General features: G+C 43.8%; 1 protein-coding gene and 1 long non-coding RNA gene across 2 annotated transcripts; one reads left to right on the top strand and one right to left on the bottom strand.

Moving 5' to 3' along the window:
- Positions 1–1,608: 1,608 nt before the first annotated feature.
- Positions 1,609–3,199, bottom strand: LOC135505593 (uncharacterized). Its single transcript, XR_010450298.1, has 4 exons — positions 2,885–3,199; positions 2,392–2,442; positions 1,756–2,045; positions 1,609–1,693 (listed from the first exon to the last, which is right to left on the bottom strand). It is a non-coding gene; the product is annotated as an uncharacterized LOC135505593 (long non-coding RNA).
- A 9,707-nt stretch (positions 3,200–12,906) lies between these two features.
- LOC135505592 (potassium voltage-gated channel subfamily S member 3-like) lies at positions 12,907–19,212 on the top strand. The gene is made up of 2 exons (XM_064924656.1): positions 12,907–13,045; positions 16,959–19,212. The coding sequence occupies exon 2, from the start codon at positions 17,077–17,079 to the stop codon at positions 18,592–18,594; it is 1,518 nt and encodes a 505-aa protein (XP_064780728.1). The 5' UTR covers positions 12,907–13,045; positions 16,959–17,076; the 3' UTR covers positions 18,595–19,212.
- Positions 19,213–21,831: the final 2,619 nt, after the last annotated feature.

Here is a 21,831-nt window from a genome sequence, read left to right as displayed (position 1 = left end):
AGCCTTTTCTTAACAACACTGTCATCTCAGATTTTCAAAATATGCTTTTGAACCATAGAAATTGACTAATTTGTGTAAGAGTATGCAAAGCTAGCATAGCATTTTGTGTAGCATGTAGCACGCAACATTTTCACAAAAGCCAGATAACCAAATAAATAAAATCATTTACCTTTGAAGAGCTTCTGATGTTTTCAATGAGGAGACTCCCAGCCACATACCAAATGCGCAGTGTTTCCTGAAAGCGTCTGTGTGTAGGAGAAATCGTTCCGTTTTCTACATTGCGCCTGGCTACCGAAACGAACCGAAAATGCAGTCACCTACAACGTGAAACTTTTTCCGGATTAACTACATAATATCGACCGAAACATGGCAAACGTTGTTTGGAATCAATCCTCAAGGTGTTTTTTCACATATCTCTTCATTGACATGCAGTTCGTGGAAGCTTGCTTCTCTCTCTGTGCCCCATGGAAAAATACTGGCAGGTGACTTTTGCGCACCAATTTCGGCGCAGGACACCGGGCGGACACGTGGTAAATGTGGTCTCTTATGGTCAATCTTCCAACGATCTGCCTACAAATACGTCACAATGCTGCAGACACCTTGGGGAAACGACAGAAAGGGCAGACTCATTCCTCTTGCGTTCACAGCCATATAAGGAGATCATGAAAGACAGAGCCTCAAAAATCCTTGTCATTTCCTGGATGCCAAGTCATCTTGGTTTTGCCTGAAGCTCACGTTAAAGGGCACGCACAGAGAAGATATTTGTATTTCTGGACACGTCAGAGTGTTTTCTTTCGAACAGTAGCAATTATATGCATAGTCGAGCATCTTTTTGTGACAAAATATCTTGTTTAAAACGGGAACGTTTTTCTTCCAAAAATGAAATAGCGCCACCATAAGTGTAAGAGGTTAATATAATTTCAAAACATTCACATGCGTTGGATGGGCTGCTTTTTAACCAAGCTAACGTTACCATGACAGTTGCTAGCTAGCTAGATCATTTACTAATTTAGTCTACATAGATTATCTGCTCTATAAAGGTTAAATATGCTATCTATATAATAATTTGTGACATTACAACATTACTAGCTAGTATCTCAAACGATTGTAATTTACCCGGCTTGAAGACGTTTGTGGTGATGTTGTGGATTCACTTTGACACTTAGTAGCTTCTGGCCGAGTTTTCCACAGCAGTTTTCTCTAAGACTTGTGCGAGCAAGTAGTTCGTAGAAGAAGAGTGAATGAAGCTGCTATAGCGAGTAGCCCCCTCTGTTGGCCAAAACAAGAACAACGCGATTGAGACGTCAACCAGTAGGCTCTGCTGCCTGGTCTTTCATGCCATGTAAAATATTATTTCACTTTGCGGTCCGTTTTTAACGAGTTGCAGAATTACAAAAAGGGGTTGATTTATGGATGTCAGATGACTAAAGTATATGCCTTGGTGTTGAATGCAAATAACCAGATGAGCATTAAAGCTACCTTAATCTTTAAGTTACCGTTTCTGACCCACTCACACTGCCATGCCTGATGAAAATCCAAATTAGAGCAATTGATAGATTGAGGTGCAAGTGAATCAAACCAAATAATGTAGAACACTTTATTTGAACTTTCCTCACATTAGGACATTTACACACAAAAACCTGTCCAGACTAAACATATGGGATGCTCCTCAGATGTCTTTGAGGTCTTTGCCCTGTTGAGAGAAAAACCTGTTAGTTCAGTTGTGTTTGACAGAGTCTGGAAATCATTCCATACCTTTCTCATTGTTGTCCTGGTTCACACACTGTCCACCACAGAGGCCAGAGGGATTACTGACGTCACAGATGAGCTCAACACAATGGACAAAGAGCTACAAACCAAATAGACAAAGGGAAGATTACCACTCAAACAAAATGTACCTAAACAGAAATTATTTTGTGAACTTTACCTGGCCACTAAGATAATTCACATCCTCAAAGCGTTTGATGCGAGAGGGGAAGTGGACCCTGGAGTCAGCCACCACTGGGTGGAAGACCACACGGTACAGAGCCTCCGGTTTCTCACAGCTGCCAGTGGAGACAGGAACCAAGTTAAGCAGACAAATAAAAAAAGCTGTAACCAATACCACCTTGTGTATGAGGTCTTATGGTGGTTTGATCTAAATTCTTTAGAAATAGCCTGTTAAGGCTGGCCCTACCTGAGGGGATATACTACCAAGCAGGTTCAAGGAGTTAACATACCTACATATTCTGATATCTTTCTAAAAAGTTCTACTGAATACAACCATGTTCATTTAGTTTGAAATAATGCACTCAAAGAGTGAACATCAGGGTTGGAACGCTAAGTCAACATTAAATCCAAAGTAACCCACTACCCAAAACACTTATCTGGGTCAAAAATAGAACAAGTTACCCATTAATGAGATTCCATCCTCCTCCTGGTGGAACGAGTTATACGAGGCATCTGGAACACAGAGAAAACCAGGGGGGGGGGGGTGGTGTTCAGTGTCCTTGAAACAGGGAGGTACTTGAACCTATCCAATAAGAAATGCTCATTTTCATATCCTGTTGTGCCCCAATAAACATGACCAGTCTATACCAAATGCTACATTAACAAGAGGCTTCTGCTGAATTCACCAACCACCTCCTCCATAACTACTCCTCTGCAGATCGGAGCTGGTTGGATAAGTAGAAGCATTACAGGTTGGAAATATTTCCACCCAGGCAATCAAAAAGGCAAGATTAAGCCTTGACCATACGGCTTACATTTCTGCACTTTATCAAGATTATAAATCCAGTGAAGGAGACCTGTTAAATTTATGCCAATGATGGAATATTCAATCCTCAGATCAGGACTGACTAAAATGTAGAGGCCAGGTGTCAAATTAAAATTAGTGCACTCTTACCATGAGTGAGTCTCATTCTGAATATAAACTGACCGTTCCCAGTCTCATTGGTGAGGAAGGAAAGCGTGTCGGTGACATTGACCACGTAGCAGCAGGACAGTCAAATATTCTACCATCCCTCATTAGGTTAAGGGAAACATGCCTACACTGCTAGTATTGCCACAGGAAGATGTTTGGGGTGGGGGTACTGCAGCACCTGTAATTCCAGAGCTTATGACTGGCAGGAGAGGGAGGTTAGATTATTGAGCAACTGGCAATAAAAGCATACAAATATTAATTATAAATGTTATGATTTGTGTAACCACTAACTTATATTCTTCCGAGTCTTAAGTTTCTGCGTTAGTCTTCCCCTCAAGTTCGCCTGGCAATGAGATTTCATTCTCATACAGCGTGACATTGTTGATGAACTATAAGAGTAGCATTTACTTTAGGGCCTGTAGAAGGGAAGTCCCCATCACCTCAGGGTAATTGTACCTTCCGGGTGGTGCCACACGAGTTGACAGTGAAGTGAAAGGAGGCAAAGCGGTCATCGCTGTAGGTGGGGCCACAGGCAGGGTCACTCAGGTTCAGCTGACTAGGGTTCAGACTGGGAGCATACTCCACCTTCACCTCCAGTGCAGCCATCGTCCTGTTAGAGAAACACTCTCGGGCAAAGGACAGGTATTCATCAGGTATTAAACAAATGGTATGTTCCAATACTTGCTTCATTTGAGCTTGCCTCCCACAGGGCAACAGTGGTAAAGAAGTAGAGTCTATGCCCATCTGGCACTACAATTAGGCTCAGATTAAAGAAAACAATTCATATCTGAACCCAGGTTTGGTAGTCATGTCATGGCCATTTTTTTGCAGTATTAGTTTTAGAACCAACCAGTTAAGAGTTTTGAAGCTGCAAGCCAGAGTGAAGTATTTGATGGTAATGTTGTAGGGATTCAGTCACATCCAGTCTGCTCCTGATGAATGAAGAGTGAACAGACTGGGAAACAGTTTGAGCATTCATTAGTCAATTTCATTTAGAATTTTAGCTTAACGTGTTCAGGGAGCGCGTCATACCTCAAACACTGTATTTGGTGAAGAGAAGGGCACTGTGATAGTGATGTTTGAGTCACCCACTTAAATACTGTTGAGCAAGCTCCTTGGTCATCTGCCGCTTGCCAACCACAACCACGAAGGGCTCCTGGTTGCCATAGTTCAAAGTGATAACTGATCAGGATAACTTTTTCCAGTGACTGATGGTGGAACTAAAAGTACAAAAACAGGGAGGCACTACTTAAACTTGTCCATGATAAAACATTGATTTCTACAGTGCGCCCTAATAAACACGACCCTGGCAAGTTGGGAACAGGTTCCAAATACACAGCTTAACACTTTTTGCAGAGACTGCATGGGAAAAAAGAAAACATGGTTTCAAGTCAAATATGGCATTCATGGCAATCAATGTTAACAAGAGGAAACAGTCAATATAAGTGGTGCATAGTACAGAGAACCCAGTTCCATACCAACGTCCTGCTGTACAGCGTACACAACGTCCTGGGGTACAGCGTACACAACGTCCTGCTGTACAGCGTACACAACGTCCTGCTGTACAGCGTACACAACGTCCTGCTGTACAGCGTACACAACGTCCTGCTGTACAGCCTACACGACGTCCTGCTGTACAGAGTACACAACGTCCTGGGGTACAGCGTACACAACGTCCTGGGGTACAGCGTACACAACGTGCTGCGGTACAGCGTACACAACGTGCTGCGGTACAGCGTACACAACGTCCTGGGGTACAGCGTACACAACGTCCTGCGGTACAGCGTACACAACGTCCTGGGGTACAGCGTACACAACGTCCTGGGGTACAGCGTACACAACGTGCTGCTGTACAGCGTACACAACGTCCTGGGGTACAGCGTACACAACGTCCTGCTGTACAGCGTACACAACGTCCTGGGGTACAGCGTACACAACGTCCTGCTGTACAGCGTACACAACGTCCTGCTGTACAGCGTACACAACGGCCTGCGGTACAGCGTACACAACGGCCTGCGGTACAGCGTACACAACGGCCTGCGGTACAGCGTACACAACGGCCTGCGGTACAGCGTACACAACGTCCTGCTGTACAGCGTACACAACGTCCTGCTGTACAGCGTACACAACGGCAGGGTGAGAGAAATGGGCGTACTCCGGCAAGATGACCAGGCTGTAGATCAGCTGAAGAGTGAAGGAAGTGACTCCTTGTTCCGGTCTTTTCTGTAGATACAGTTGAAGTCGGAAGTTTACATACAAGTTAATGACTCCAACCTAAGTGTTTTTCAATCCCTGCACACATTTCTTAACAAACTATAGTTTTGGCAAGTCGGTTATGACATCCACTTTGTGCATGACACAAGTAATTTTTCCAACAAATGTTTACAGACAGATATTCACTGCATCAGAAGTTTACACTAAGTTAAGTGCCTTTAAACAGCTTGGAAAATTCCAGAAAATTATGTTATGGCTTTAGAAGTTTCTCATTGACTTAAATGATGTCAATTAGCCTATTGGGGGTGTACCTGTGGATGTATTTCAAGGCCTGCCTTCAAACTCAGTGCCTCTTTGCTTGACATCATGGGAAAAAAGCAAAAGATATCAGCCAAGACCTCAGAAAAAAAAAATGGTTGACCTCTGCAAGTCTGGTTCATCCTTGGGAGCAATTTCCAAACGCCTGAAGCTACCACGTTCATCTGTACAAACAATAGGACGCAAGTATAAACACCATGGGAACACTCAGCAGTTATACTGCTCAGGAAGGAGACGCATTCTGTCTCCTAGAGATGAACATACTTTGGTGCAAAAAGTGGAAATCAATCCCAGAACAACAGCAATGATTTTATGAAGATGCTGGTGGAAACAGGTACAAAAGTATCTATATCCACAGTAAAACAAGTCCTATATCAACAAAACCTGAAAGGCCACTCAGCACATAAGAAGCCACTGCTCCAAAACCACCATAAAAAAAGCCAGATTACGGTTTGCAACTGCACATGGGGACAAAGATGGTACTTTTTGGAGAAATGTCCTCTGGTCTGATGAAACTAAAATAGAACTGTTTGGCCATAATGACCATCGTTATGTTTGAAGGAAAAAGGGGGATGTTTGCAAGCTGAAAAACACCATCCCAATCACGAAGCACGGGGGTGGCAGCATCATGTTTTAGGGGTGCTTTGCTGCAAGAGGGACTGGTGCACTTCACAAAATAGATAACATCGTGAGGAAAGAAAATTGTCGATATACTGAAACAACATCAGTCAGGAAGTTAAAGCTTGGTCGCAAATGGATCTTCCAAATGGACAATGACCCCAAGCATACTTCCAAAGTTGTGGCAAAATGGATTAAGGACAACAAAGTCAAGGTATTGGAGTGGCCATCACAAAGCCCTGACCTCAATCCTATAGAACATTTATGGGCAGAACTGAAAAGTGTGTGCAAACAAGGAGGCCTTCAAACCTGACTAAGTTACATCAGCTGTGTCAGAAGGAATGGGCCAAAATTCACCCAACTTATTGTGGAAAGCTTGTGGAAGGCTACATGAAACGTTTGACCCAAGTTAAACAATGTAAAGGCAATGCTACCAAATACTAAATTGACTGTATGTAAACTTCTGACCCACTGGGAATGTGATGAAAGAAAAGCTGAAATAAATCACTCTACTATTATTCTGACATTTCACATTCTTAAAATAACGTGGTGATCCTAACTGACCTAAAACAGGGAATTTTTACTGAGATTAAAAGTCAGGCATTGTGAAAAACTGAGTTTAAATGTATATGGCTAAGGTGTATGTAAACTTCCCACTTCAACTGGAAGTTAAAAGCATTGGTCAACTGATAGCGTTGTAACTATTCAACATCAAGGGATAATGTCAAGTACATTGAGGAATAACAAAATGAGTTATAATCTTTCTAAAAAGCAATGTTGTCACATTCCTCAACGACTACGCATCTTAAAATCAAGCACCATTTGCATGTGAAGACGGCATGACAGTCGCTCAATTTGTTGACCCATACCCATTAGGCAATGCGGCTTTGTGTTTAGAGAGCGAAAAGTACCTCCTTAAAGACCACTGGGTCAGAAAAGGAAACGTCCATTGTGAAGGTCTTCAAGGTGTTGTCCAGGGATCTGTGCTCCTGAACATTAAAGCCTCTGGCATTGCACTCTGCAACAGTCAGCATGCCGAGGGGAAAGGTGCCATTCAGCAGCTCCACATCAATGTTGAAAGTCTCCAACTCAAACACAAAACACTGGCTGCTCAGCGTCCAAGGCCGTGTCTGTTCATTGGCACAAAAAAAATCATTTAAATGCTTAGCAGAAACCTGCATTTTGGGGATAATCCCACCATGTTTCAGTACATTGTCTACCTTTTAGTGCCTAATGAACAGGACCCAGCATCCCAACAGCACCTTGAAACTAAACCTTACTCAGTTGCGAACTTGTGGAGGCCTGGCCAGAGGTGTGGTGATAGGGAGGACGACTTTGTATCTGGTGTCCTTGTTTGCATCCTCCTCAATCCACAGCAACTCAAGCATGGACTCAATGGTGTAAGTGACGAAGTAGTGGTCATCCTGAATATGGCTCGGTTAGATAGTCAAGTGATCATTTAGTAATATTGCTTGATAAGATATATTTTACACAAGACAGGTTTAAGAGTTTTCCCCTGAAAGAAGGCAAAGGGAGAAGTGTTACTGCAAAGCACTGACAAGTGCATCACTGACTGAAAAGTTGTATTTTCTGGCAGCCATTTCCTCAGCATCCAGTCTCTTGGCATCAATCCCCATGTACACCGCCAACATGGTGAAGGTATCAGAGGAGATCAGTGGGTCTAGGTGCCTGGGCATGTACCAGGTGATCATTTCTGGAGTGAAGGCCACTGCCCCTGCATTGAAACAAGATGCCAAGGACATCTTCAGTAGACCAGGGAACCTTGTAGCAAATAAAAAAAATGTGCCCTTTGACAAATTCAAGTTCTTTGTTTCAAAACTCCCAACTGAACACTACCTAGGTAGACCAAGCAACAAATGAATGTCGTGCCAATAGTTCACTCAACCTGGTGTTGTACAATCAGCAGTGGCATCTATTCGAGTCACCAGCCACTTCTGCTCAAAGGTTGAGATCAGCCTCATCGGAACCCCAGCAACCTGTTCAGGGGGCAACCACACCAGGGCTGTGCTCAGTAGGGCACTGTGTAGTAAAATGTTGCACAGAGCGAAAACACTTTGACAAGTTCAGGTAGGGCCACTTGGTTTCCAAACGTTTGCTCTAATGAACACAACCCAGTCATAGAAAACATAGGGAGATAAACAGTTAGCTCATGGAGGAAGTGGAGAACGTCTGCTTACATCCTGTAGGTACGTCTCCTCTGCATTATCAGGGCTCCTCAACACTAGCTGTGTGGGAGTGTTGCCTATTGCATAGCCCTTTCTTTGGAGCTCACCCACCTTCATGACCTTCTTGCCAGGACTGAAGACCACTGCTGTCATGCATCCTGAAGCAAGATCCTGTTTTAGGAAATGGAAACATGAATTAACCAAGTTCATACTAAAGGCAAACTGTTCGGCGCAAACTTATCATTTTGCAGTGGAATTAAAGAAACGTGGCTACCTCAGCACCTCATACAATAGGAAATAGGAAACTAATTTCTTAATAGGTCTTGTCAATTTGAGTCTGCTCTTCTAAAAACGCAATGAAGAGCCAATGTTCCTCTGACTATATTCTGTAAGCATTGAGGTGGTGAGTGACATCAAGAACAGTTGAGAAAAAGCCAAGACCTCTGCTTTGTTGCAATTCTCCAAAGTGGAGAATTGTAGAGCGAGACAGATCATTCCTACAGGCATTTAGGACAAGCGCGACAGTTCTCCATAGGGGCGAGCCCAGTCAGCCGTCAACTACCTTAAGCGCCTATTGACGATGACATCTTCTAGCCAGGTGAGTTTTGTTTAGCAACTAGTGTTAACATTGCTCTAAAAAAGGTTAGCACTAGTCACTGCAGTACGGTTTCAGAAACATAAGGAATATCTCATATCAAAAAACATGGTTTGATTACTACATAACATTGTAGGGTTAAGGCTCACACACCGCCTTGTTACAGAAAACAGACAAGACAGTCATCTGTGCTAATTAGCCATCTGCGTCTCCTAACATCTGTGTACACAACATTGACGCCACAAACATGTTACTGAAAAATACTGTCCGCTGCAACTGTTAAGTGTACAGCAAGTGCGTATTTTGCACGGGAAATTATTGATGCGATATGAAAGTAGTGGGATGTATGTCTCTAGAACCATACAGCAATAATAACATTTACATTTACATTTAAGTCATTTGGCAGACGCTCTTATCCAGAGCGACTTACAAATTGGTGAAATTACCTTATGACATCCAGTGGAACAGCCACTTTACAATAGTGCATCTAAGTCATTTAAGGGGGGGGGTGAGAAGGATTACTTTATCGAGTCACATGTAGATGGAGTATTTGGCTTCCAGTTGCATAGTTGCCTTTAAAACAGAACATGTAAGGCCTTTGGCGTAACATTGGCCCCCAGTAGTCCATTGGGCCATGCTCTGCTCACTTACCTCCATGTAGGTGCGGTCACACAGAATCTCTCGGGAGGCCCATAGGATATAGCTACAGGTTTTGCCTACTCTGTACACGGAGCAGTGTTGCCAACTCCTCAGTAAGGAAAGTAGCTATGGGCTGTCCTAAAAGTCGCTAAATGACGCCATCACCTAATTTGCATAATTGTCCATGTGCATGTAATTGTGATGGACGCTGTAAGAGAGAGGAATAACGTCATGGGAGAGACAAAAAAAGTGAGTAAAAAACACCCTAAATATGTTTAGAACTACAAAGAACTTTCTTCTGTCGATTTGTGTGTTTTTTTATGTCACAATTCCAACCCTCCTCTGGGCTTGGGACCGGCAAAAGTGACCCAAAAGAGACACTCTGGTGGAGTTACTTAGTTTTTAATTAAAACAATTTGTTTTCTTAATTTGTTTTGGTTTTAGACCTTATGGTCCACTTAGGACATTTTTAACCTTTTACATTTTAAACATTTTTTTGTATACAATCTAAATGGGCCAAAAAGAGAACATAGAAAAACTGTCAATGGCAATGTGAGAAAATTATGGTAACTAGTCTGGCCCTAATTCAGGTGAATTGTTTATTTTCCCCCCAGAACCCCCTCCACACACACAGGCTGTGCTGGCTCACAGAAAGAGTGGGTCATCGTCATTTTGGTCAAGGCTCTCTCTCTATGGCAGGTTCAGCAACTGAGGGAGCTGACTTAAATGAGTAAGCAGATGATGTGCCAAAAAGCTTCAAGCTGAATACTCTCTCAACTTCAGCATTCGAGTGTGGTAAGGACAACACAGACACAGCAGCCATGGCAAGTTCTTGAAACGGGTTGATATCAGCTGCATCCCTGAACTTCCAAATCTCACTCCAGAAGCCCAGTGTGTTTTTTTTTGTCTCATTCCATTTACTAAGATGGATGGCACATCATTGCTGGACAATCTTGTCTATCTCTGCAGGGGAGTAGCCAAGGAGCTTGGCTATTTCTTCTATTTCTCCAGGGCTCTTATTGTGCTTTAGAGTTTCATCCGCATTGAAAACTGACATATACTGCAATGCTTCGATGTTGTCCGGCAGTCTCACCCTCAACTCATTATTGAGGGAGATGGTGAAGGCTCCACACTGCTTTCTGACATTGTTTTCATCCTCAGGCGCAAGGTGGAGCTCAGCTGCCTTTGACTCAAAAAGGTAACCAAGGTACAGTTTGGGACTGATGTATCCAACTATTGGCCCTTTGAGTACATCAACATTTGCCAGTGGATTCAGCACCCTGCTGCTCACAGACTTGATTAGGCTAACCAAGCTGTCAAGTAGCTTAAGAGGATCTACTTGCTCTCCCTCAAAAGCCTTAATGGCCAACTGTACCTCACCCAGCACTACCTTCAAAAGAGTCAGATCCAATATGTTTTGAGGATCACTGTACATGGAGTATACACCCTCAGCCATGTAGCAGTGTTCACTGGACTTGGTGACTGTGAAATGCAGCTTAAGCTCCTCCCACTGGTCCAAAATGTGTGAAACCGTGGGTTCAATGGAGAGCCAATGTGTGGCACACCTTGGTTATCTGTACAGGTTTCTCCCCACAGTTGGTTTCATATTTGACCTTGTAGGTCTCCCTGCGCTTTGGAGACACTGAAAACCAGTTAAGTCTCTCGTACCAAGTACTCCACACTACAGGGGATGGTGTTATTGGAAGCATGACTTACAGCAAGCTGTAGAGTGGCACACACAGCGAATACCAATCAGATGAGGCCATACTCATCCTTCAGCAACTTTATGGACCCAATTGTTAATCCCTGTCATAAGAGGCATTGTCAGTCCCTATCCCCAGGAGAAAAGCCACAACAGCACGGGCTATGGATTTGGCATCTCCTCCCTCCAAATCAACAAGCCCCAGAAATGTTGATACAATTGTCTGCTTGGTGTCACTAAAGTACCTTTAGACTGAGACATGAGCTAGCCAGCTAGATGTTTAGCTTATGTCGGAGAGGCACACAGTGGACAAGGTGAGTAAGTGACTGAGGCTGTGTGAGTCAAATGCAGTGATTTATTTTTTGTGCAGCGATTTATTTTAGACAGAACATTTTACATCCTGCCTTGAATGTAAGCCAGGGCGAGATCAGCCAGCGGCAGCTTCCCGCATTCACGATTCATTTGCAGACTGGACATGGAGGGGTGAACATCTCCTGCTCTGACTGCAGCTGGGAGGGACTGCTGCGTGAGGACCGGGCCTGTGAGTGCTTTGAGACGGGGTGGGGCCCACGGCAGCACCCACTGCTCGTTGAGAAGGGTAAGAACTTTAAGTGCTTTCACGTCAGAGTCTCCAATAACACTGCTAGATTTGTCACTAGTCAATTTTTTTGGGGGTTGAAAATGTGTCGCTAGAGGGGTCTGAATAATCACTAAATATAGCAACAAAGTCGCTAAGTTGGCAACACTGACAGAGTACTCGCTCAGAGGAGAACAGAAGCAAACATGACATTGCCCATCGGGTCCATTTTCACGCTCAATCCACAGAGTAGCCAGGCTGGGCATCAGGTTTATGACTTTCAGGTCATCTGGAAGGGTTGGCGAGGGTGTAAGCAAAAGTTTGCAAATACATGTACAATTTCAATGCATGAATTATGAAAGTGATTCAAAGAGTCAAACTGACCGACAATGTCAACTTCAAACCTCCTGTAAAGGGGATACACAATCAAACAAATAATGTTCCCCAGGCATTCAGGGTTGAGTCATCTGGAAATGGGAGTCCAAATGTTGTCAAACATTTAGTGCCTGAATATACAGTAATCTTACTTGTAGAAGGTGTCTGTGCTTGTATGCTCCCAGCTACCATCAATAGGCAAAACCACCTGTAAGGCATTTGAAAAATGATTAAATCGAAAATGAAGACAAGTCCAATGTTTAGGTTGCATAGGGCTCTTCTAGGCCCGCTACTAACCCAGATCCAAGAAAATGACCCATTGTAGAACAGCCGTTTCGTTTGTATCAGAATCATGCTATAGCTGTGACCTATATTTGACCAAAGGTATATCCTATAGTTCCTGTACCTCACACTTCTACTTATATAGCAGCACAACAGGTGACACTCATTATTGATTATCTGCCATCAATGGTGGGCCAGACAATCACTATGCGGGTTTAAAGGTGAAAACGGAAAATTCAACGATGCAGGTCAAATATTTACAGATTTGTTTTACTGAAATAAAAAACGAGGCATTTAAAAATACATTTGCCACACTTAATCATAAGGCTAAAATCTCCACCAAATCCGACGCACCTCCCCTCTCAGAGATTGAAGGAAACCATTGCTTGGCTTTGGACCAGAAAATCCTCGCGCCGTTTTTATTGGTGCGTTCTTGTCGGAGTAGCGGACTGCGTGATTCAGCTTGCTACACTCCCCGTCCGATCATTATTGCGGGCGCGCTCCGAGCACCAACAACGTTTCGGTTTAGGGATAATTCCTTCTGAAGCATGGGACTACTATTTATTTGGAGATGAGAATAATCGGATAATCAGTACTCGGAAAGTTATTTTAATGGAAAGAAAGGGCACAGGAACAGGTATGCTTTATGTATTATTATCATGTTGAACTTATCGGGGAGCCCATGTCGATTTGTTTGAACTTTCTTGCCTAATATAGAATATAATATAATTGATTGCCTACATTGTTGTCTAATTGGTATTTGAGACTGTATATAGGCAAATGTAAAAGAGAAAAACAAGTATATCCTAAATAAAACAATTGTAGCCTATCAGGTTTAATTTGACAAAAGTTACAGTCGCCATTCAAGACTAACCAAAATAGTCCTTTAGCGGCCCCGTGTCGGATGAAGGGGTCCATAATAACACTTGTCGAAATAGTTTGTTGTCCGCAAAAAAATATATATTTTTCAAATAATTGCTCGATATTAAATCCCATTTCATCCTGTTGTCAAATCCTATTTCTCTGGTGCTGAGGGCCCGTAATTCGATTCCCTTGGTGATAATCTAGTACTTTAGCCTGCTTGAGGAAGTGATAGTACTGAATCACCGTTCGATGACAATCGACACACCACACACGCACTCTATTCTTATATTCTTCCCATTGATGCTAGCCATTGCATGTTGATATAGACATTGGTGGGCTCAGGGCAGAAACTTTTCATGGTGTAATATATTATTGGTTTTAAAAGCAGTTAAATGTGTCCTAGGAATGCTTTTCAAGCAACCTGGTCTCAGAGCATTTCGTATTATTCAGTACATCAATCCGAAACACAACATTTAGTATGATATGTTACGTCACGTATGGTATGTATTAATTTGTGGCTGTCCATCACTCATTCCGTATATGTTTAAAATTACAATTCATATTATATGTTATGAATTAGCAAAACGTACAATATGTTACCAATTTTCAAAAACGTATAATATGTTACGAATTCTAGCTTTGGTAGCTAACGTTAGCTAGGCAGGGGTACGGGTTGTTTAGGAGTTAGGTTAAAGGGATCAAGGTTAGGGGATGGGTTAGCTAACATGTTAAAATGTAGTAAGTAGTTTCTAATGACTTAATTAGCAGCTAAAGTTGTCCGTGATGAGATTCAAACTTGCAACCTTTGGGTTACTAGATGTTCCTGTTATACGTCTACGTCTAACCATACCAAACATTACATATCATACTATTTCAATGTCCTGGATTTACATGTACTATGACACCAGGCTGATTCGAGAGGACATAAGTTTATACAGCAATTGACTCATTCTATATGAATTCAGTCACTTTCTGACTGTACTCCTTTTGATTTGAACAAATCCTGTTAGCCCATGGTGCGAAGTGGTCATAAATGAACTTTTTGGACTTGAATACCAAAACAAGATGAGGTGCTCGAAGTTCTTGCATACCCCACACTACCATGAGACTTCCATGTTTTCATTACTGAAAATTATAAATGGTTTAGTTTGATATCTTTTGAAAGCTTACCATCAGGGTTGTCAAACTATTTTATAATTGACTGAAAATGTTTTGTAATAAACATTTATGCAAAAATAAGTGTAAACTCAGATTTTTCAAATTGTCACATACGCTATATATACAAAAGCATTTGGACACCCCTTCAAAATGGTGTATTCGGCTATTTCAGTCACACCCGTTGCTGACCGGTGTATAAAATCGAGCACACAGCCATGCAATCTCCATTTGCAAACATTAGCGGTAGAATGGCCTTACTGAAGAGCTCAGTGACTTTCAAAGTGACACTGTCATAGGATGCCACCGGTCCAACAAATCAGTTCGTCAGATTTCTGCCCTGCTAGAGCTGCCACGGTCAACTGTAAGTGCTATTATTGTGAAGTGGAAATGTCTAGGAGCAACAACGGTTCAGCTGCAAAGTGGTAGGCCACACAAGCTCACAGATCGGGACCGAAAGTGCTGAAGCACGTAGCGCGTAAAAATAGTCTCGGTTGCAACACTCACTACCGAGTTCTAAACACAAGAACAGCTCGTCTGGAGCTTAATGAAACTGGTTTCCATTAAGCCACACACAAGCCTAAGATCACCATTCACAATGCCAAGCGTCGGCTGGAGTGGTGTAAAGCTCACCTCCATTGGACTCTGGAGCAGTGGAAACCCCTTCTCTGAATCACGCTTCACCATCTGACAGTCCAATGGACAAATCTGGGTTTTGGCAGATCTCAGGAGAATGCTACCTACCCCAATACATATTGACAACTGTAAAGTTTGGTGGAGGAGGAATAATGGTCTGGGGCTGTTTCATGGTTTGGGCTAGGCCAGTGAATGGAAATATTTAATTTTTATTTGATTTGATTGTATGTTTTAATATTCAATCTACCTGCTGTGAAACCGCTCAACATTTACATTACATTCAGTCATCTAGCAGACACTCCCATCCAGAGCAACCCACAGGAGCAACCAGGGTCAAGTGCCCCACCCAGGGGCACATCAAACAGATCTCCCACCAAGTCAAATCGGGGAGCCGGACCAGCAACCTATTGGCCACCGGCCCAAGCTCCCAACAGCTAGGCTACCAATCATCCAAGATCCCCCAACAGTTCCCGAGAGCTTCCCCTCAACCCTCCGAGACCCTCTAGTGCCAACTCTGATGTTTGGTGGGGGAGGAATAATGGTATGGGGCTGTTTTTCATTGTTCGGGCCATGCCCCTTCCTATCGCTTTAGCATACAATGTCATTCTAGACGATTCTGTGCCTCCAACTTTGTGGCAACAGTTTGGGGAAGGCCCTTTCCTGTTTCAGCATGATAATGCCCCCGTGCAGAAAGCAAGGTCCACACATAAATGGTTTGTCAAGATCGTTGTGGAAGTTATTGACTGGCCTACACAAAGCCCAGACCTCAACTCCATGGAACACCGTTGGGATTAATTTGAACGTCGACTCCGAACCAGGCCTAATCGCCCAAGATCAGTGCCCAATCTCACTAATGCTCTTGTGGCTGAATGGAAGCAAGTCCCCACAGCAATGTTCCAACATCTAGTGGAAAGCCTTCCCAGAAGAGTGGAGGCTGTTATAGCAGCAAAGAGGGAACCAACTCCATATTAATGCCCATGATTTTGGAGCGAGATGTTCGACGAGCAGGTGTCAACATACCTTTGGTCATGTAGTGTATTTTAGACCCTATTGTACATCATCTGAGGTGTTTGTGTTGTGCATTTCATGGCTGAGACAGCATATTTTTGAATACACAACACGGTGGGTGTCATTTCAATCAGAGAAACAGAATTCATAGAATGGTGTTATCCCTTCAGACCAATGCAATTTAGATGGTACACCATTGAAATTTAATTGAAATTTGAACTTCCAGTTACTACCAGAAAGATATCCACCCGCTGTCAAATGTCAACTTGAATGGAAATGTTTCAAAATTGACAGTTTCATTGAAGACCATGGATATTCCCACTCAAGTCAACATAATCTGATGTGTGGACCTACAACCATCTTTGTGGTACCATTTTAAAGTAGAAATTTACATTTTATTGACACTGTAGTACATTTATCAGCCAAAACATGACACCTATTCAAGAACACACTGTGTCTCAACCGGTGGTGGGTACAAACACCTCTGAAGCTTTTTGATAATTGATGTTAAAGACATTATTATAAAAATGTTTTTATTTATTTTTTTATTCAAGAAATTATATAATTGTTTGACAACCCTGTTTGTAGGCTTTCAAATGATATCAAACTCATCCGTTTATCCTTTTCAGTGATGAAGACATGGATGTCTAATGTTAGGGTGCAGTGTAAAATATGAGCACCTTTATCTCCTAAATGTTATGCCATTCAGGCCCTAAAAGTCACTTTCTGACCACTTCTACCATGGGAAAACATGTATGGAAGGTTTTGTTCAAATCAAAAGGGGTGCAGTCAGAAAGTCATTGATCACATGGAACAACCCTATTCCTTAAACTTAAAATGGGTGGTAGAATGACTATTGATAATTGGAATGTTTCTCCTCCTCATAGATGGACCCTTGAGCATTAACCTCACCGCTAGCCACCGGAGGCTGATCATCCCAAACTACATTTCCCACCAGCACTTCCCCCTCCTTGCCCATGTGGCCTATGGCTCATCATCACCAACATGGGATATGGGCAAGTCCTCCACCGATGCGGAAATGAGGAAGACCAGGTATACCTCAACGTGGGAGGTGTCCGGCACGAGGTGGCAGAGGAGACGCTGCTCCGCTTCCCCCACACACGCCTGGGCCGCCTGCTGCACTGCCGGAGTGAGGACGCCATCCTGGAGCTATGCGACGACTACAGTGCCACCGAGCGCGAGTACTACTTTGACCGCAATCCCCACATCTTCATCAGCGTGATCAACTTCTACCGCACAGGCCGCATCCACATCATGGAGGAGGTATGCGTCTTCTCCTTCAGCCAGGAGATTGAGTACTGGGGCATCCAGGAGCTCCACTTAGGGGATTGCTGCAGCAACTGGTTCCAGGAGCGCAAGGAGTACATTGAGGACCGCGACTGGGACGTACAAAGTGACGACGTGCAGCCGCCTAGCTTGGACTCGTCCTTCGAAGAGCTCTCAGCCATAGACAAGGACCTGGAGAAGTTCAAGGGGGCGTGGTGCGCCGAGGTGCGGAGCTACGTGTGGATTAGGCTAGAGGACCCCGGTCATTCGCTCTCATCCAAGATCATCGCTGTGGCCTCGCTGAGCGTTGTGCTCACCTCCATCGTGGCCATGTGCGTCCATAGCATGCCCGAGTTTCAGATCTTGGACGAGAACGAGAGACACATCGAGGACCCCGTACTGGCCATCCTGGAGGTGGTCTGCATCGTCTGCTTCTCGGCCGAGTTCATCATCCGATTGATCGTAGCCCCCTCCCCAAGGAAGTTCCTCAGCAACACCCTGAACATCATCGACGTGGCCTCCATCCTGCCCTTCTACATCACGCTGGCCTTTGAGACGGTGGATGATGAGAACAGCGAGGAGAACGAGAACCTGGAGAACGTGGGCAAGGTGGTGCAGGTCCTCCGGCTGATGCGGGTCTTCAGGATCCTAAAATTGGCCCGCCATTCGGTGGGTCTGCGTGCGCTTGGCGCTACTGTCCGCCATAGCTACCACGAGGTGGGCCTGCTGCTCCTCTTCTTATCTGTGGGCATCTCCATCTTCTCCGTGCTCATCTACTCAGCAGAGAAAGAGGAGGAGGACACTGAGCTGGGCACCATACCCATGGGCTGGTGGTGGGCCACCATCACCATGACCACCGTGGGCTATGGTGACACCTGCCCAGTTACGTTGCTGGGGAAGCTAGTGGCCACCCTGTGCATCCTCTGCGGCTTGCTGGTGGTTGCCTTGCCTATCACCATAATCTTTAACAAGTTTTCCAAGTACTACCAGAGGAATAAAGCCATTGAGGAGGGCCTGTGTCTGAGTCAAAAGGCGTCCGAGAGACATGACCTGGAGCTCCCTTACCATAACATCAGAGACCTCTACGCCCAGAGTCTGGGCGTGTACCCCTTCATGGGCGGCCTCGCCTTCAAGAACAGTGAGAGTAGCGGTGGGGATGATACGGATGCCTCCAGCCTACAGGACATAGAGGAGGTGTGTGACACAGACACTCTGGACAATGGGGCAGCAAAATGAAGCTTGAGGCTTTAGAAAGCTCAATACACCTCAAAGGAGCCCTTTATGGTTCTCAGGGTCAAGCTCTCCATCGTTAACTCTTAATATGTCTTCCTTTCATGGCTGACTCTAGACTTTCACAACACTGTGACCATGGGATTTTTTCTATTCTGATAAATATATCCCTGAACTGAGAGGGCACAGATGACTGACTTGGATCCCCCTTATAAAGGTTTGAATGTAATTCATCTATTAGGCCAGATATTGCAACGTTGCATGCGTATGTTAAGGAATTTGCATTATATCGTACAGATTTATCCGCTCAAAAGTTCAGTAAAGGTTTGCATATGCAAAGAAAAACTAAATTGATTTGAGAAAAAAAGAAAAGAGTGATCAGATTCCAGGTTCGATTGATGTTTCAATCTCTGCATGAATAAAAACACATAAGACAAGTCATCAATCATGGGTAGTGGATCATTACTTTGAGACCACAGTTACTGTAGATAAAGAGACAGAAATGACCTCTCTCCAAAACGTCTCATGCTATAAGCACTGATGTACAGGTCATTTGATTAGAAAGTCATTGAGACATTGTCTTAGAAATATATGATGGCATGCTAGCTCCCTGGGTTAGGCCGTATGGACGTACTAATCAAATAAAATCAGACCTGCGAAAGCTGAATTATGTCTCTTTATTTTGACATCGATCGGAGCCTTTTGCTTCATGCGTTTTAAGTCATTGATGGACTAGGAATGTACACGAATTAGTTGCGAAATACGTATTCCCTTTTAAATTAGTGGTTACACTTAGCGGTACAGTAAATCAAACTATTTAGAAACAAATCAACTTTGGGATTACGTCAGAATAAAAGTCGTAAAATCCTGTAGAAAAAAACAATTCCCGTTCAACTCCTAGGCAATAATTGGTGTTCTTGACTCCTTATACGTTTCTCTGGCTTCTTCTCACTGATTTCCTGTCATGTGTCATCTTCTCTGGAAGGATGAGTTGCTGTCCCAGTAGAACAGAAATGTGGGAAATGAGCCCAAACCACTGTAGGTTTTGGCACATTTACGTAGTAACCATTGTGGTGTTCTCCCGGCCATAAGAACAATGATATGGGGTAATGAGCAAGTTAACTGGATTCCAGAAACAAAGGATTCTGTCAAGATGTTAAGCTCCTCTCCCTCAGTAGACATAGCTTTGCTGAAAATAATAATTAGGCTACATGTATTTACGTAATTAGCATGTTTTAGCTAAAGTCAATTTCAGACTTTTTAAAGTATGTGGACACCTGCTTGTCGAACATCTCATTCCAAAATCATGGGCAGTAATATGGAGTTGGTTCCCACTTTGCTGTTATAACAGCCTTCACTCTTCTGGGAAGGCTTTCCCCTAGATGTTGGAACATTGCTGCAGGGACTTGCCTCCATTTAGCCACAAGAGCATTAGTCAGGTCGGGCACTGATGTTGGGCGATTAGGCCTGGCTCGCAGTCGGTGTTCCAATTAATCCCAAAGGTGTTCGATTGTTATAAGTTTTTTATTTCACCTTTATTCAACCAGGTAGGCCAGTTGAACACATTCTCATTTACAACTGCGACCTGGCCAAGATAAAGCAAAGCAGTGCGACAAAAACAACGACACAGAGTTACACATGGGATAAACAAACATACAGTCAATAACCCAATAGAACAATCTGTATACAGTGTGTGCAAATGAAGTAAGGAGGTAAGGCAATAAATAGGCCAATAGTGGCGAAGTAATTACAATTTAGCAATTTACACTGGAGTGATATATGTGCAGATGAGGATGTGCAAGTAGAAATACAGGTGAGAAGAAAAACAAATATGGGGATGAGGTAGGTAGTTAGTTGGATGGACTATTTACAGGTGGGCTGAGTATAGCTGCAGCGATCGGTAAGTTGCTCTGGCAGCTTACGCTTAAAGTTAGTGAAGGAGAGTCTCCAACTTCAGTGATTTTTGCAATTCGTTCAAGTCATTGGCAGCAGGGAACTGGAAGGAAAGGTGGCCAAAGCAGGTGTTGGCTTTGGGGATGTGAAATATAGAGCACGTGCTATAGATGACCTGGAGCCAGTGGGTTTGGCAACGAATATGTAGCGAGGACCAGCCAACGAGAGCATACAGGTCACAAAACGGATGGCACTGTGACAGACTGCATCCAATTTGCTGAGTAGAGTGTTAGAAGCTAATTTGTAAATGACATCGCTGAAGTCAAGGATCGGTAGGATAGTCAGTTTTACAAGGGTAAGTTTGGCAGCATGAGTGACGGAGGCTTTGTTGCGAAATAGGAAACCAATTCTAGATTTAACTTTGGCTTGGAGATGCTTAATGTGAGTCTGGAAGGAGAGTTTACAGTCTAGCCAGACACCTAGGTATTTATAGTTGTCCACATATTCTAAGTTAGAACCGTCCAGACTAGTGATGCTAGTCGGGCCGTCTGGTGTGGGCAGCGATTGGTTGAAGAGCATGCATTTTGTTTTACTAGCATTTAAGAGCAGTTGGAGGCCACGGAAGGAGTGTTGTATGGCGTTGAAGCTAGTTTGGAGGTTCGTTAACACTGTGTCCAAAGAAGGGCCAGATGTATACAGAATGGTGTCGTCTGCATAGAGGTGGATCAAAGAGTCACCCGCAGCAAGAGCGACATCATTGGTATATACAGAGAAAAGAGTCAGACCAATAATTGAGCCCTGTGGCACCCCCATAGAGACTGACAGAGGTCCGGACAACAGGCCCTCCAATTTGACACACTGAACTCTATCTGAGAAGTAGTGTGTGAACCAGGCGAGGCAGTCATTAGAGAAACCAAGGATGTTGGGCCAGTTGCTGTGGGGGGTTGGGTTTGATGGGGTTGAGGTCAGTACTCTGTCCAAGCAAGTCAAGTTCTTCCATGCCAATCTCGATAAACGATTTCTGTATGGACCTCGCTTTGTGCACTGGGGCATTGTCATGCTGAAACAGGAAAGGGCCTTACACAAACTGTTGCCACAAAGTTGGAAGCACAGAATCGTCTAGAATGTCATTGTATGCTGAAGCGATAGGTAGGGGCCTAGCCCGAACAATGAAAAACAGCCCCAGATCATTATTTCTCCTCCACCAAACTTTACAGTTGGCACTATGCATACGTACAGGTATCATTCTCCTGGCATCCGCCAAACCCAGATGTGTCCGTCGGACTGCCAGTTAGTGAAGTGTGATTCATCAGAATGCGTTTCCACTGCTCCAGAGTCCAATGGCAGCGA

The sequence above is a fragment of the Oncorhynchus masou genome, chromosome 19 (genome assembly GCF_036934945.1).
Source record: "Oncorhynchus masou masou isolate Uvic2021 chromosome 19, UVic_Omas_1.1, whole genome shotgun sequence".
NCBI lineage: Eukaryota > Metazoa > Chordata > Actinopteri > Salmoniformes > Salmonidae > Oncorhynchus > Oncorhynchus masou.
This window is presented reverse-complemented; position numbering and strand designations above follow the sequence as displayed.